This window comes from Zalophus californianus, chromosome 5 (assembly GCF_009762305.2).
Source record: "Zalophus californianus isolate mZalCal1 chromosome 5, mZalCal1.pri.v2, whole genome shotgun sequence".
In the NCBI taxonomy this organism is placed as follows: Eukaryota; Metazoa; Chordata; class Mammalia; order Carnivora; family Otariidae; genus Zalophus; species Zalophus californianus.
The window spans coordinates 125539168-125554363 of NC_045599.1; the positions used below are offsets into that span (position 1 = coordinate 125539168).

Consider the following 15196-nt stretch of genomic DNA (forward strand, 5'->3'; position numbering starts at 1 on the left):
TATAAAAGTTAGTCCTCCATGGGGTTGGAGTTTTATTTTGTTTGCTTTAGAGATCCTAAGCAGAAGGGTTAGGGAATTACAACTAGGGCGAAATGACACCATCTGGAGAAATGTCCAGGAACTATTATTTAACCCAGAATGTCTAACTGTTTTCCTTTTAATACTTTGGGCAACAAAGCTTTTTTATTCAGGTGAAGTTAGAATGAACTTTACCCCCTAACAGTAAAGTTGTATTATTAACACAGAGAGCCAAGCATTGCACGTATATGGGCTAAGAGGAATTCGACCTCACTATAGCCTCCAGGCGGGTGTTTCATCCCTTTCCAGGAAGCAGAATGTAGGAGCAGAAAAAGGATAGAATTTGGAGTCACACAATGGTTCTGAATTCTGGATCTACCATTTATTACTTGTGAGATCTTGTGCCTATTAAATACTCCTTCTGAATTATCATCGATGAGTTGCCTCATCAATGAAATGAAGACAATGACACCCATCCCATTCATGTGAGGACCAAATGTAACATTAGTGCTTGGCACACAGCAGGCATTCAAGAAATGATGATGCCATTTCTGATATGGTTCCTCCTTTAGAATCCATAAGGCCCTTAATAGACTTTTAAAAAACAACCTACTGATTTTTTAAATTAAACCCAGAAACTTGAATAATATCCCTAATCTTTAAAGCAAGTTGAAAATGTGTCTTATACTGGAGTTGGTTTGCTTGGTGGGCTTTTGTGTGTGGAATGCGGGGCGGGGGGCATAGAGAGGGAGGGAGTGTCCTGATTGGCCTTCTTAATAATTAACAGAGACTCAGTGAGTTTTTTTGTATGCAAGACTTAGAGTATCTGGCAACTAATTACCTTCAAAACAAGGTAAGACCTCCCCACCCCCTTCAAATTCCTCAGAAAACCCTAGTGCTTTCCATCTGGTTGGCAAAAGAGTGTTTCTTATTGCAGAGAAATGGAAAAAAAAAAATAAACAAGAGGGTCCCACTCTGTGTGGTAGGCCAAAGAGGAATTTCAAAAGTGATTTAGTGGCTATAGAGTGTTTACCTGTTTAAAGCAGGCTTCCACCAGATTTGGAGGGAACATATTCCTGCAAAGAAAATAATGGTCATTTGAAAAATTTCTCAAATAATAAGTTTGCTTCGTAAATACTTTTTCATTGTGTCCAAGGTAAAGATTGTATTGAACTAAGCAGCAAATGGATAAAAAGAAAGGTTTTGGTGGATTTTATGACTTGAAGTGGGACATACGGTTATTCCTATGTGGGGCCCACGTTCTTTTTCAGGGAAGTCGCAAATTCAACTCATCTGTCCTTTTGTCAGACAATGGGATTTTTAAATTTGGTCATTATCTCGTCAAATCCTGCTCCCAGGAAGAACCACAGTGAGAATGGAAACACCTTTGGTTATAAACATTCTGGTTAATTGAGGTGTTATTTAATAGTGGCCCTTTTGATATTGTGCCATGTGTCCAGGGACCAAATGTTCTGAATCAAATGTCATGGTCAGACTGTGGAATTTTGTTCTCCATAAAGTCCTCCCAAAGGCCAGCTGGGGGATGGGGTATTGACTCCGAATTGCTGGAGCTTTTGAGGCTCTTTGGTGACCAATGGAAATATGGTTCACAAAATTTAAAATTGTGGTCCATGTGGCAAGGTTTGTCACTTTCTCAGAGCAGTGTTTTGAGTTCATGGTGGAGAGGGCCACAATCTAGCTGCAGAGTCTCTAACCAGCTGTGTGAACTTGGCCAAGTCACTACACCCATTTAGGTCTCTGCTGATTTATCTGTTGAAGAAGAGATTGGAATAAACTATCATTAGGGCTCCAAGGTTGAAGACTTTGGGCCAAGGGGACATGGCCCAGGAAGTTGCAGAGCCTGAGATTCCAACAGTTGTGGGCTATCAAAGTCATGTTTTAAGGTCATCAACTCTTGTCCCTTTTCTTCTCACTGCCTAGACAATCCTGTTTCCTTTTCCTTCCTATCTATGCTCTCTGGGTCTGTTTATATAAATCTTGATAGAAATGTGAGTTCAGGAGATGTCAGGAAAAATACTCGAACCAAATGACTAGTGGGGATGGGCTACTCACACACCTACCACTGGGGCAAGGAGAGGCAGAAACATACAGCACTCTGATGGATCAACCAGACTTGGGATGACAAGATCCCAATTCTTCAAACAAGGAGTAGAAATTATACAGAAAGAGAATATAATAAAATCCTCCTAACCTAACCTACCTGATGGTAAAGTTCATGGAAAAAATGGTGAAAAGCCTTACAGCTTCCTATTGCTGGTGGTGCTTCACCATCCCTTGTAGGTTCCCTTAACCCTGCCTGTACCTTTCCAAACCCCTTTCGCTGATTCTTTTGAATATGCAATATGCTTCCTGCCAGGATCTGACTGACGCAAGGGCAGGTGTGTAGAGAGGGCGAGCAGGAAGGTGCCAGGATCAACCTCTGGTTTACTTCACAGTTCTGTGTGAGATGACTCTACCATCAAGTCTGTTTCAAGTATTAGATAAGACTCATTTGCAATCGGTGTCTGGTTTGTACACAAAACAATGCTAAAGAAGCCATCCTTTAATCCTTTATTGCTGGTCTGCCAAATCCTTTCTTCATGACTAGTATAAAAGGAAGACCTTAGAATGGGTATGATCAGATGATCCTTAAGGTCCTTTCTGGACAGAAACTGTTGTGCCTAACGGATGATGATACAGATGACAAGTTCTGCATTAGAAGAGTCCAATCAACAGGCTATAGTTGAATAAAAACTAGCCTTAAACAGCAAGACAGTAGGGTAAGACTTATTAATATTCCAAGGTAAGCTGCACAGCGGAGAGAACTGAGTGATCAGATTCTGAATCCTAAAAGCAAGGCGCTCAAAATCAACATCCCCTCTCTGCCCTTCTCACCTCTTTCCCATTAGATTAGAAAACAAAACGTGTAACTTCTGTTAGAAAGAAGTAAAAATGTGACCTTCATTTCAAGCCCCGCAAGGCTGGTTCAGTTAGACAACTATTCTGCAGTCTGACTAGCTGCCCAAAAAGCGAGGCTCGGTGTCAAAATATATCCAAAGGGGTGGGCTTGCAAGGACATACCTGATCAAGTCCAGGAAGGCGTCTGCAGCAGTCACTTGAACAATTTTGCCTTCTCTGTGCATGTTTTCCTTTGTGCCCTTCCCGGGATGGATGATGATGACAATGATTATGCCAATCACCACAGCAATGATGGTTGTAGTCATGTAATAGACTACCGCTCGCATTCCCATCTTCCCTGACGCCTTACTATCTAGGGCCGCCATTCCTGGTGAAGGCAAACAGAAGGAGATTTTCAGGAAGTCAGTCCAAAGAAGTCTCCAGAGGAAGGTAACGGGGACAGTAATTCCTTCTACACCCCCTTACCCTCATTCCACCCAGCAATGGGATTTTTACGTAAGTTATGAGAACTTGGCATCAGATTTCATCAGGGCATCATAAAAGGTGAAGGAAAAAAGCCAAAGAACGGCCAGTCATCAGCCATGGCAGCAAACATCTGATCACCTGTTTCCTGACTCAAGAGTTGATTTCACGTGGCTCTCTAATGATTTAAAAGGGCAATCAAATTCTTTCCTAGGTTATTACTGGTTGGGGAAGCTATGAGTGTAAATAGTGAGTAGTGTGTGTGTGTGTATCTGTAGATGAAGAGATGCTCAAAAAAAATTTCTGGCAGGATAACCTGAGCATATCTCAAGTCACTGTGGTGACTCACACGGATAAACTGGCATTAAATTATTTTAAAAGACTTATTATTTTATATGTGTACTTGGGAGTCTTTTCTTTGATGTTTTTACGCAAAATGTAAGCCATTATTCTGATCACCTAACAACTTATCATCGATTTGCATTTAAATTAGCCATTGGGTTATAAAACCAAAGTTCTCAAATAGTTTCTCTGTGGTTTCATTTCATCTCATCTCAACAAAATTAAAAAAAAATTCTCTTTTCTGGTGGGGTTCTTCTCATGTTTCCACCTTCTCCCCTGGGCATGGAGTACCTCATCTCATGTTAAACATCTTCGCCCTCTCGTTTTCAGGACATCTTCAAAGTCTACCTCAGGCGAGGTGTTATCCTAGGTAAAAAAGGAGGTGTGACTTTCAAGATTTCCCTTCCTGCTCTAGCAAACGGAACATATCTTAATGTCTCTTGGGGTGGTAAAAAATTGGAAATGACACAAACCCCTCAGAAGATTAGATTATACACAGACCTGTAGCCCTGAAACAAATAATACATTATATGTTAATTAAAAAAAGATTAGATTATAATAATATGGGCTCTTCTGTTTCATTAGCTATTTCTTCACTTTTCTTCTTTCTTTCCCTTCCCTAATCTCATGGAAACACTAAAATCCAAGGATAGTATAATCCAATCATAACTAAGGGACTATTTTCTTTACTATTTAAAAATTGCATTTTTATAAATGTATTAAAAGGTTATACTGTACTCCAATGATCAGTATCAGATTCTAATAGTGATTTAATCTTTTAGGTAGTGACTCTGTTCATATCAACATATTTAGAGTAAGGTAAAATATTTAAAAAAAAATAGTATCCATGATTGGGCTGGGTTTGCCCCCAAGATGTGATATAATGGTAATTCCCATGAGAATTGAAGCCAGGGCTTTCAATTTATAATTTCATTTATATTTGAATCATCTCATTCATAATTTTCATAATAAGCACTTACTTAGTACCTGATATGTTCTTATTTTTAACAACAACCCATAACACAGATTAAAAACCACTTAAGGGACTAAGGTCTTAGTCCACACCAAGTAAAATGGAGTGGGTACTTGAACTTTGCTCTTATGTCACTAATTTTCATATACTTTCTGCCCCTGAGGAGACGAACTGCAGCTCCCACAAAGGAGGCCAACTTTGGCTTTAATGCATGAACTTAGCTTCTCTTACCCTTGCCCTGGGTTTCTTGAAACCCAGGGCTAAGTATCCATTTACTGGGATGGTGCCACTTCAACACTTTGCCAACCTTAAAAACGGGCTAATCTGTTCTCAAATGTCCCATCCCCCCATTTTCATCCCCAGGTCTGAATCACATCTCCAATATCTTGGCTTCCTGCACTTGCAATAATTTCTCTCAGAAGGGGCCCACTCTTTTTCCCATTATTGCCTGAGCTTGTCACCACTGAAGCCTGAAATTCTTCGGCGGCGAGTGGTGTGGGCACAATAGGCCGGATATCTCTGCTAGGGGTTACGAGGCAGCAGTATTTTCTTCCTCCGAGATGCTTTTTTTCCCTCTCGCCTTCTATTCTGTGGTGCTGTTCCGTTCTCACGCCAAGTCTTCTCTGACGCTCCTGCCCACTACTCCCGACCTATAGCTATTCAGAGAGAGCGCTAAGTGGTCAAGGCAGAGCACTGGAAACCAAAGTGGCAAACAAAGGAGGAGGCCTAAATCTCCCTCCCTCCCACCGCGGGGGTAGGGATGGGGGGAGTTATCCCAGAGTCCACAGCTACAAGGCTATCAACTCGAAGAAACAAAGATTCTTATTTATAGGATTTTTTTTAATTTAAAAAATGAAAACCAATATGAAAGTATGTTCTCCACACCTTTAAATTCTGAAATAGCTGAAGACAACCACCAAGGCATTGTTTTTAGCAGTGAGCCCAGAAGGAGAATTGATAGTCAAATGAGAGGCCTCACCAACCTCTACATATTGACCCTTCTCCTTTGCAAGAGAATAAAGCAACAGCTGCTATTATTTCAGCCAAGGAAGGAGGGGTGTGTGTGGGGTAGGGTGGAGGATCGTCATGAACCAATTCTCCATGTCGCTCCGTTCCCGAGAGGGGGCCCTGGTGTCCCCACATGGGCTGCTTGCCTACCTCTGTCCCTGGTCCTCCAAGCCCTCCTCCCCACCTGCCAACTCTGACCCCTCCCCTCTTCTCTGACACAGGCTCGTAAAACTAAAGGGAGCACCACGAACAAGGTCACACACTGTCGTGAGGGCAAGAACAGAATGGATGTGGACAATCTGCCAGACACAGGGCCTGAAAGAGAATGGTCCTGATAATGGTGGAACCAGGAAAACGGAGGACGAACTCCGGAAGACAAAACCGAAGGTGAGCAATGTCTCTCTTCCTCTCCTTAACTTCCCTTCCTCTCTTGCTCTCTGTTACTCAAACCCAGTGACCATCTCTGTGCCCTAGCCTCGCAAAATCCGAGACAAAGCTCTACACCAGACTACACACAAATGTCAGAGTGTCTGGGGGCAAGGGTAAAGTACTAAATCACTTTGTGGAAAAGGGAACTTTGGCAGGAAGGGCCCTAAATATTTGGGAAGGGAAGATTTTAATTGAGCCTTGTCACTTTAAAATGGAAGAAAAGGGCACCGGGGCCGGCGGAGACAGGCGGTCACTTGGGTGTGTAGGTACTGATGGGAGTGTGTTACAACAACTATGTGTTTGTCTAAACATACATTGGAGAAACACATTCCAGAGCAAGTAGTAAAGATAATGATCTAGGCTGGTCTCTTTTTCTTCATTTGATCTGGGTCTAGCTAAACCAGACCCATTCAAGACATCTTGACATCTTTATTAGGAAAACAATCTGCCATCAGAATTGAGACCCTCTTGAAACCCAAGAAATACTATATTGCACAATTGCTACAAGTACCGGGGCTGGTCTTCCAATTATAATGACATGTTTGTTATGTTTATATGTTTTATATATTTTGAGTTAACCTTTGTGCTAGTTCCCTAATTCGCTCACAAAATCCCACCCCCAATCAATGGCACATACTCATCTAATTTCATGACAACCGGAGGTTGTAGATGTCACTGATATCATTTTAAAGGTGAAGATACACAAGAGCAGAGAAGTTAAGTAACTTGTCCAGTGTTGCACAGCTAGCAAATGGCAGTGGCAGAATTCGAACCTGCACTCCCAAGGGATCACCCTTTCCCCTATACCTCTCTTTTAATGGACAGGCTGGAGGAAAATTCCATGGCGGTAGATAACTGAAAAAAACTCTAGCACATTACTCAGCATTCCCTACCTTCAGAGGAAGTGCATTACACTGGTCACCAGAAGGACTAACTAGAGAACTAACCAATTAGCACAAATTTCTCATCATTTCTAGAAAAACAGCCAAGAGCATGTTCTAATGGAGCATGGAGGATCACGGATACTTGCTGGCTGTGGGTACATGAATCTTATTTTCCTTTCTAAAAACCAACCCATCAAAACCAGTCATCAAGGAAGCAATCCATCGATCATTTCATGTTCACCGATGAGTTAAGCATCTAAAAGGGGTTAAACAGACATTTTTTAGAATGTAAAAGATAAAGACTTTGCTTCAGAAACCTGGGTATTTTAGGCAGCAGTCACTTTGAAGAGAGAGGAAGGAAGAGAAGAGGGTTTCTTAATGCATATAGGTAAATATGCATTTACTTCTTTATAAAAACAGTCTTTTGGTAATCAGTTTGGCATTAACAAATACGTACAACATTTGTGGGTTTTTGCAGGGATGGAGTAGGGAGGGAGGGTCTCATAAATATGTAAGTGGAACTCTCTAGGTCTGTATTGTAAATTAGATTTCTTTTGGTACAATATTTGGTATGACTTCTTGGATAAATGAAATACACATTCAGAGAAGTATAAAAGGATAACATATAAATAATGTCAGGTTCTCTCTTATTTGCATGGATTTTATTCTCCCATCTGCTAAAAATCCATGTCTTATCCATTTGTGTGTTTTACTCCACTTCCCCCAATAATTCTTGTCTCTGGTTTTGAAAACTGAAATTTAAGGACGAATCCTTCTGTGATGAATTGTCTTTCTACTCATTCTCATGGTGTTTCATTGTTCTTCCAGGGACTGGACCAGGCCCAGAAAGAACAGAAAATCAGCAACTGCTGATTCAAGAATATTGTCTGTTTCGGTTTTTGTTTTATTTTAGAGGCACTCCTTCTCCACAATGGGCTTCTCAAATGCTCATGTAATGAAAGCCGCCTGTTCTCCATCCTCCTAGAATTTCAAGATGGGCAAACTTACAACAAGGAAGTCAAGGATGAGCTCCAGCATGTCATTTCACTGTAAGGTGCTGATTTTTTTAAGGAAAGTTAAATTCTAAAAATACAATATACTTCCTATTTACAGATTGAAAAATGAACTCTTGTATCCTAAAGCAACTGCCCACTGCTGGAGGAAAGGGCACACTGGAACCCTCAGAAAGGACCGTGAGCAGAGGGTCAAAAAGCTCAGAGGAGAGGGAGGGAAGGGAGCGAGGAGGGGGGGGGGGGCGCGGGGAGCCGTGGAAGGAGCAAGCATAAAATAAATCATTTTAAATCTGTCTAAAACTATATTACGTTTTTCTTCACTAAAATATTTTCTTCTGGCCCCTTTATAGACTTGATCGTAAAACAAGTAAAGTTCTATGATTCTATGGGTTGTAGAACAGAAGAATCTTTCAAAGTTAGGTTTGCTAATGATTGTATCACAATTTTGAATCACAATTAATAAGCAGGATACAGCCTCAGAACTTGATCTCAAAGACAATAGTTAAACTACTTAAGGCCAACCTCAGGCATTTTTGGAAATGTATTCTTTTTTTTTTTTTTTGCTCAGCGATTAAGAGTTTAGGCTCTGAGGTAAGAATACCTGGATTCCACACTTCTGGCTCTGGTAGCTTATGACCTCTGTAAGCCTCTGTTTGCTCATCTGCAGTATGGGAATACTGACAGCCCTCTCACTGGCTTTTCACTGGCATTAAAGGGACTTCTGTTCCGAAAGCACTTAGCATAGAGCTTGGCACAGAGTAAGGATTCAACAAATGTTAGCTGTTATTATTAAGTAAGCAGAAAAGTAATAAACAAGCTATTCACTAAGTATTATTTGCCTTCTCTAAGCCTCCATTTCGCCTAGATAAGAAGCTAATAATATTTATACTGTAAGCTTAGGGAAAACTTACATGAAGAATCCAGACAAAGCAGGTTCTTGATAAATGCTACTTACTATCACTGTATGTCTCTCTTTACTAAACTTTTAGTGCCAAGAGAGCAGAGCCATACGTTTTATTCACTAATGTAGCCTCAGTGGCTATAGAACGGTGCCTGTACAAGAAGGCACCCAAGAAATATTGGTTGAATAGTCATTCTTATCACCGCTGTTGTTGTTATGCTGGGGAGAGGCCACACACTTTTTTTTTTTTTTTTTAACATTTAGGTTAGGTTACTGTGAATTACAAGTACTAAAGTTGCTTCTGTTTAAAATACTCTGAAATTCGGATTCGTCAGTTTTAGTTGCTCTTCCCCCAATTAATCCAAAATCGGTTCATTCTATCTTGGAGAATGAGAGACAGGCCTGGCGGGGAAAGAGCGACTCAGCATCACCTGGAGTTTCATTTCCAGAGCTGGGCGTGAGGGGTGGGGTGGGGAGGAGGTGTCACTCACAGCAAGGTGTCCGGGGACGGTCAGGAAGGCAGAAGGCTGGCACACCTCTACTACTCACCACCAGGAGCACCCGCCCTCTTTCGCTTCCTTCTCTCTCTCCCACTCCTGTATTGTTTTCCCTCTTCTACTACCGTGAGGCAGTCTCGCAGATGAGCCTATATAAGTAACTGCTGAAGTCCTGTCCGCCCACACGTTAACAGAACTTTGAGCGAATAAGTGAGAAACACACCGAAGGGAATGGAAGAGCGGGAGAGGGGTCTAACACGTGCTTATGATGCGGGTCATGAAATCAATTCAGTGGGTTATGACTAGTATCGTTTTTCATTAATGAAAGAGAACAGAACAGAAAATACTACAGGGTAGCGCCTGTGGTAAAGGTAAGAGTTTGTGAAACCTTTTTTTCAGCTGTGTGTATGTATTGTGTGTGGCTGGGTCACGATGTAAAATACATTTGTGTTTTTTTTCCCTTTTTTTGGAGGGGCACCTAGATATGAACACACTTGTATTTTATCTGTAGGTTCTAGTAAAAAAAAAAGTAGTTTGCAAACACTGGTAGATACCCAGTTAATAGTAGAGGCTTTACAAAGGAACCATGAGCTATGGTCTCTCCTTCCTGTCATCCTTGCTTCCTATGACTTTGGACTGTCCACAGCACCCAAGGATTTATTTCACCTAGCTAGTAGAGACCAAGGAAATAAGGGGGCTGAAGTCTAATATCTGGTCAGTTGAGTTGAACAGAAATTCTGTAGACGTTGCAACGAGGGGAGAAGTTTGAGAATAGATCCGCTTCATGCAATTTTGAGCAAAGAGGCATTTACTTTAATCAGTGATTCTTAGTGAACAAGAGTTAAACCATCTCCATAAGCAGATGAGAAAAATTTTGTGGAATTCGCAGTCAGTTAAATCACAAGTATCTTCACAGGGGTTTTCGCCCTGGCTTAAATTTCGTTCCCATATAGCTGCTTATAATGTCACAAAACTTGATATTTCATTCGCCTATAATATCACTTAGTTTCATGAGGTTATATTGCATAAGAATGACAAGGGATCTTCTTTACGAATTTATTGCTTGTGATAGCATATAATTTGTCAGGCAAATTGATTTTTTAATTTGACCTTAAAACTGTCAACAAAAATCTTTCTTCGAGTTCCACTGTTCACTAGTAAAACGAAGTGTGGAAAGGCAAAAAAGAAACATTCTATTTCGAAAGACTGTTAAATAGAAAAATCCCAGGGGAGCAGACATATTATTAGTGGCATAAAAAGTCCCATAAATCACCCTTCATCCTCAGTCTGGTAGGACCAAGCACACAATCCCTTTTCTCTGGTTATTGCTGTCCTCTGAAAATGAACCCTCATATGGGGAAGCAGTGAGGGGAAACTGAGGCCTGACTTTAACTGCTGCTACCTCCAATATCAAAGAGCATCCAGTGGCCTCCTTGACCTTTGGGGTGGAGAATGTTTCTCCTGGGTTACCAGCTGGTGAGGTCCTCTGAGTGGTCAAGTTTGCTTTTTTCTACACTAGTCTTAACCATCCAACAGACTCTCATTACAGCCTACCACAGCCCTGCAGTCACTCCAGTGATGCGATCTGCCAGGGAACCCACCACGGGGACTTCCTCTCTCTCTCAGCCAAGGTCTCAAGAAAACCTCGGAAGAGCCAGCTCTGAGATTCACTTCTCAGGCACACAGCTGCCGGCGCAAGACCCACCAAGAGGTGATTTAGATACCCATTTACCCTTCACATCAGTCCATCCTTCGCTCACAGTATTGGAATGTGCTACACAATATGCTTTTCTGAAGAGGAACCAGGGAGTAATTCATCTTCTTTATGTGTGCTAAGCAGAGCAAGAGGGAGAGGCGAGCGGGACCCATGATGAGCTGGGGAGTAGTGATTAGTAACAGCTGACAGCCTCAGACCAAGACCCTTTCTTTGGCTACCTCATTGTAATAGCCGAGCACAAAGGAATGACTGTCCTCTCGCCAAGATTTAGAAACCCAGGACCGCAGAAAATAGCAGCTAAAAGAAAAAGCGTGGGTTGGGCCATGGAGACGAGGGGCTGATCAGACCAACTCTTGGTTTTACCTGTGAAGCTCGGCTTTGAAAAGAGACCTCTATCATGGGCAAAGATAAGATGTGCCAACACACAGTCGGCTGTCAACCAGCCCCCACCAGGACCACCGATGTGACCGGGGAAAGTAGGTGACTTCACTCACAGTAGAAAGACTGTGTGGAGAGCAGCAAATTGCTTCAGTTTAAAGAGAGGAAGTTCTTTGAGGGCCGGAGCTCCAGCCCCCTCTGCCCTTTTCCCCAAAGAATCATGACTTACAACCAACCACTGGATGAGTAGTTTGCAGTTTCCAAAGCAGCTCTCTTTACTTTGGGTTGAATTACTTGCTGTGGAAAAGACCTCTACGTTCTGGGTCCCACGCGACTTTCTTAGGAAGATGATGGTCAAGACAGCCTGTTTTCCAGCTGACAGAATGCTGAGCAGGACTGAATTCCACAACTGGGCCAGACTTGTCCAAAGTTAATCAAAAGGCATCTCAAGCTGACTGCAGAACATGTCAGACTCAAGGGGTTCCCTTTCTTCCCACGGAAGGCCTGTCCCTCACAGGAGAAAAGGAATTGAAAGCCTCATAGACATTGAAAGCAACACATGGACATTAAAAACCAATTCGACCTGGCCCCGATTCCCAGGAGAACAGTTGAGACAGGAGTGTGTCTCCACGCCCTGAAATGAGGCTGGGAAGCAGCAAAGATTCCTGGGGCCAAAGGAGCCATCCCCGCGGTTGCAACCCAGCATCCACCCCATTCCTTGCCATCAAAAGATTCTGGAACCATAAGCCAATCTGAGAACTTGGAAATGGACTGAGGTTAAGTTTGTGGCTTGAAACTGAAATTAACATACTTTAAAAAGATACATTTCTTATATAAAAAAAAGAAATGATTGAGGATAAAATGCGTTCCCTTCAGCTATTCTCTAAATTAAATCCAGGACATGGGATCTTATATACAATATACAAGAACAATTTTTTTTTTTTAATTTTACTCCACGTTCTGGCCAGTGAAGAGAGCATGCCATTGAAGTCTTTGGGGGACAGAGCTGGGGTTGAGAGGATGATAGAAGGAGAGAGAAGAGGGAAAGCGTGGAACGGAGAAAAAGTTCAGTGGGTGCTTTTATCTCAGTCAGCATATTTCTTGGGCTGTGGCCAACACACCCCTTTTCAGTTCTGATTAATTTTCTCAGCATTTAAAACTTCATCAGTTGTTCTTATCTAATCTATAAAGGAATAGTCGCACCCAGGGAGTGGGAGATTATGCTCCCAGCTACCTGACCCGAACAATAAAGCAGTATCACTTCACTGAGTGAAAAAGACTGTCGCAAACTCTAGACGTGGTTGGCTTCCCTTACCTCTGCCTGAAGTGTAGTAAGAGAACATTTTCTCCCTGAAACAGGAAAAGCTGCATTTTTGGCCCCTGGGCCAAGGGCGACAATGGAACGGAGTTATTCCTGATATAGTCCACCAGGAATGGTGCGAGACTGTTGCAGCTTTTCCCTTCCCCTGAACAGGGAGTTGTGTCTGCTTATTCTACCTCAGTCTTGTAACACCTATATATGTAGTTTCTATGTGCTTCTCAGTTTCATATTTTGATGCTTTTTTCAAGGGGTATTAGAAATTCCTATCAGTTCTCCAAAGAAAACTACGGGCAGCCCTTTCTCTCCAACTCCACTTATCCTGAACAGACTTCAGGGATCCAGGAAAGTGGCAGAGACAGAAAGTGAAATGGTGTTTGGTTGAATTGAGACTGACGTTGCGTAGGTTGGATTGTAAAAATTATTCTTTAACTTGGAAAATGGGGATGGGGTGGATAACGATGCAATTGCCAGTGCTTGGGGAAAAAACAACTACTGGATGGGTCTTGAGTAAAATCTGGTAACAATAGATGGCAAACCCCCCCCAAACCAAAAAAAAACACCCCACAACAACCCCAAAAATCCACCACCAAAAAACCCATCAAAAAACGAGAGAGAGGGGAGTGAACTGGGGACATTGTTGTTAAAAAAGGGATAGGAGATAAAAGATTTATAAATAAGGTAAATGAAAGTAGGGTGCAAAACTGAATTCAAATGAATGATCTTTCTTTAAAAAAGATTTATTTGTTTGACAGAGAGAGAGAGCACAAGCAGGGAGAATGGGAGAGGGAGAAGCAGACTCCCCACTGAGCAGGGAGCCCAATGCAGGGCTTGATCCTGGGACTCTGGGATCATGACCTGAACCAAAGGCAGACGCTTAACCGACTGAGCCACCCAGGCGCCCCTCAAATGAATGATTTTAAATAGCCAGGGGCGCCTGGGTAGTTCAGTTGGTTAAGCATCTGCCTTCGGCTCAGGTCAGGATCCCAGCGTCCTGGGATCGAGCTCCCTCTGCCTGCCTGTCTGCCTACTTGTGATCTCTTTCTCCCTCTCTCTGTCAAATAAATAAATAAAATCTTAAAACACACACACACACACACACACACACACAAACAGCCACCACAGCCCCATCACAAATCATGGAAAGAGGCAGTAAGGTAGTGAAGTTATATTAAGGGTAACTTGTTTAACAGTGGCTATAGTCATAGCTTCTACAATTAAAATAGTTTCACTGATTCATGTGTTCATTCAACTTTTATGAAGGAACTTCTCAACGCTCCGGCCAAAGACATGATGGATGGGGCCCTCATGTATTTAGTATAATAAGTAAGATTGCAAAATATATTTTTGTGAAACAGCCCTGAACAAATAAAATGCATAAAATTATCCAGCAGCATGATTTGGAATGGAATTGGGAGGAAAAGCAGGAAATTTGTTGGTCTGTATTGGAAGGAAATAGTTGTAAAAAACTCTAGAGTTTACTTGGTTTGAATCCTGGCTCCCTCACTCATTAGCCTGTGACAGGTCAAAATATATAACCTCTCAGTGTCTCAGTAAATGAGGGATAATAATGGTTTACTTCATAGGGTCGTTCCAAGGGTTAAATGAGTTTAACGTGTGATGCTTTAGTGTAATATCTGGTACATATAAGTTAGCCACAATGATGATGATGTGTTTGTTTTTGTTTTATAAAAATATTTTTAACTCTGAAGGGGTCCTTGGAACACGACTGTAAAATGTGAGAATTCAGTCCGTAAACTCTACCTCGCTAGGCACACGCTAAGGACTTCATCTCATTAAATCCTCCCAGGCTGGGATAACAATGGTCAATCCCCATTTACAGATTAGGAAACAGGGAGGTTAAATCACTTGCTCGGGATCACACAGTTAGTAAGTGGCATTGCTGGCATGTGAACTCAAGTCCTTCTGCCCCCAGAACCCCTGTTTAATCCCTACATCGGTCTGGTGATTCTTTGTAAAATAAAGTCTCCTTTGCACTGGACTTAAATCAATTGTTGACTTGTATTTGATTCACCTAATAGGGGCTTCTGACAAAAGTCTGTCAAATTCATATTTGAAAGGATGCTATACATCCCAGCCAAAAACGATGGTGCAAATATTGAAAAGTAAAACACTGATGATGAGTGGCTACCGTCAAAGCACTAAAATCAGTCTGACATCTTATTGAACTGCGGAGTTCTAACATGCCGGCTTTATTCAGAAGTTGAATCAAAGAAGAAAGAAAGAACACTCAACCATTGGTAATTCCGCACTGCAAAGGTCTTGGGTAATTCCTAGAACTCCCACGTCTCTTGGCGAAGCTGCAGATTCCCCCAC

At 42.0% G+C, this 15196-nt stretch overlaps 1 protein-coding gene across 3 annotated transcripts in view; it reads right to left on the bottom strand.

Moving 5' to 3' along the window:
• The window catches only part of SLC1A3 (solute carrier family 1 member 3), a 77345-nt gene that overhangs the window by 13799 nt on the left and 48350 nt on the right, over nt 1-15196 (bottom strand). For all 3 annotated transcript variants that reach the window (XM_027605846.1, XM_027605845.2, XM_027605847.1), the window contains 2 exons: nt 3100-3304; nt 1052-1094 (listed from right to left, as the gene is read on the bottom strand). In XM_027605846.1, coding sequence (XP_027461647.1) covers nt 1052-1094; nt 3100-3304 — 248 coding nt within the window. The remainder of the gene's footprint in view (nt 1-1051; nt 1095-3099; nt 3305-15196) is intronic.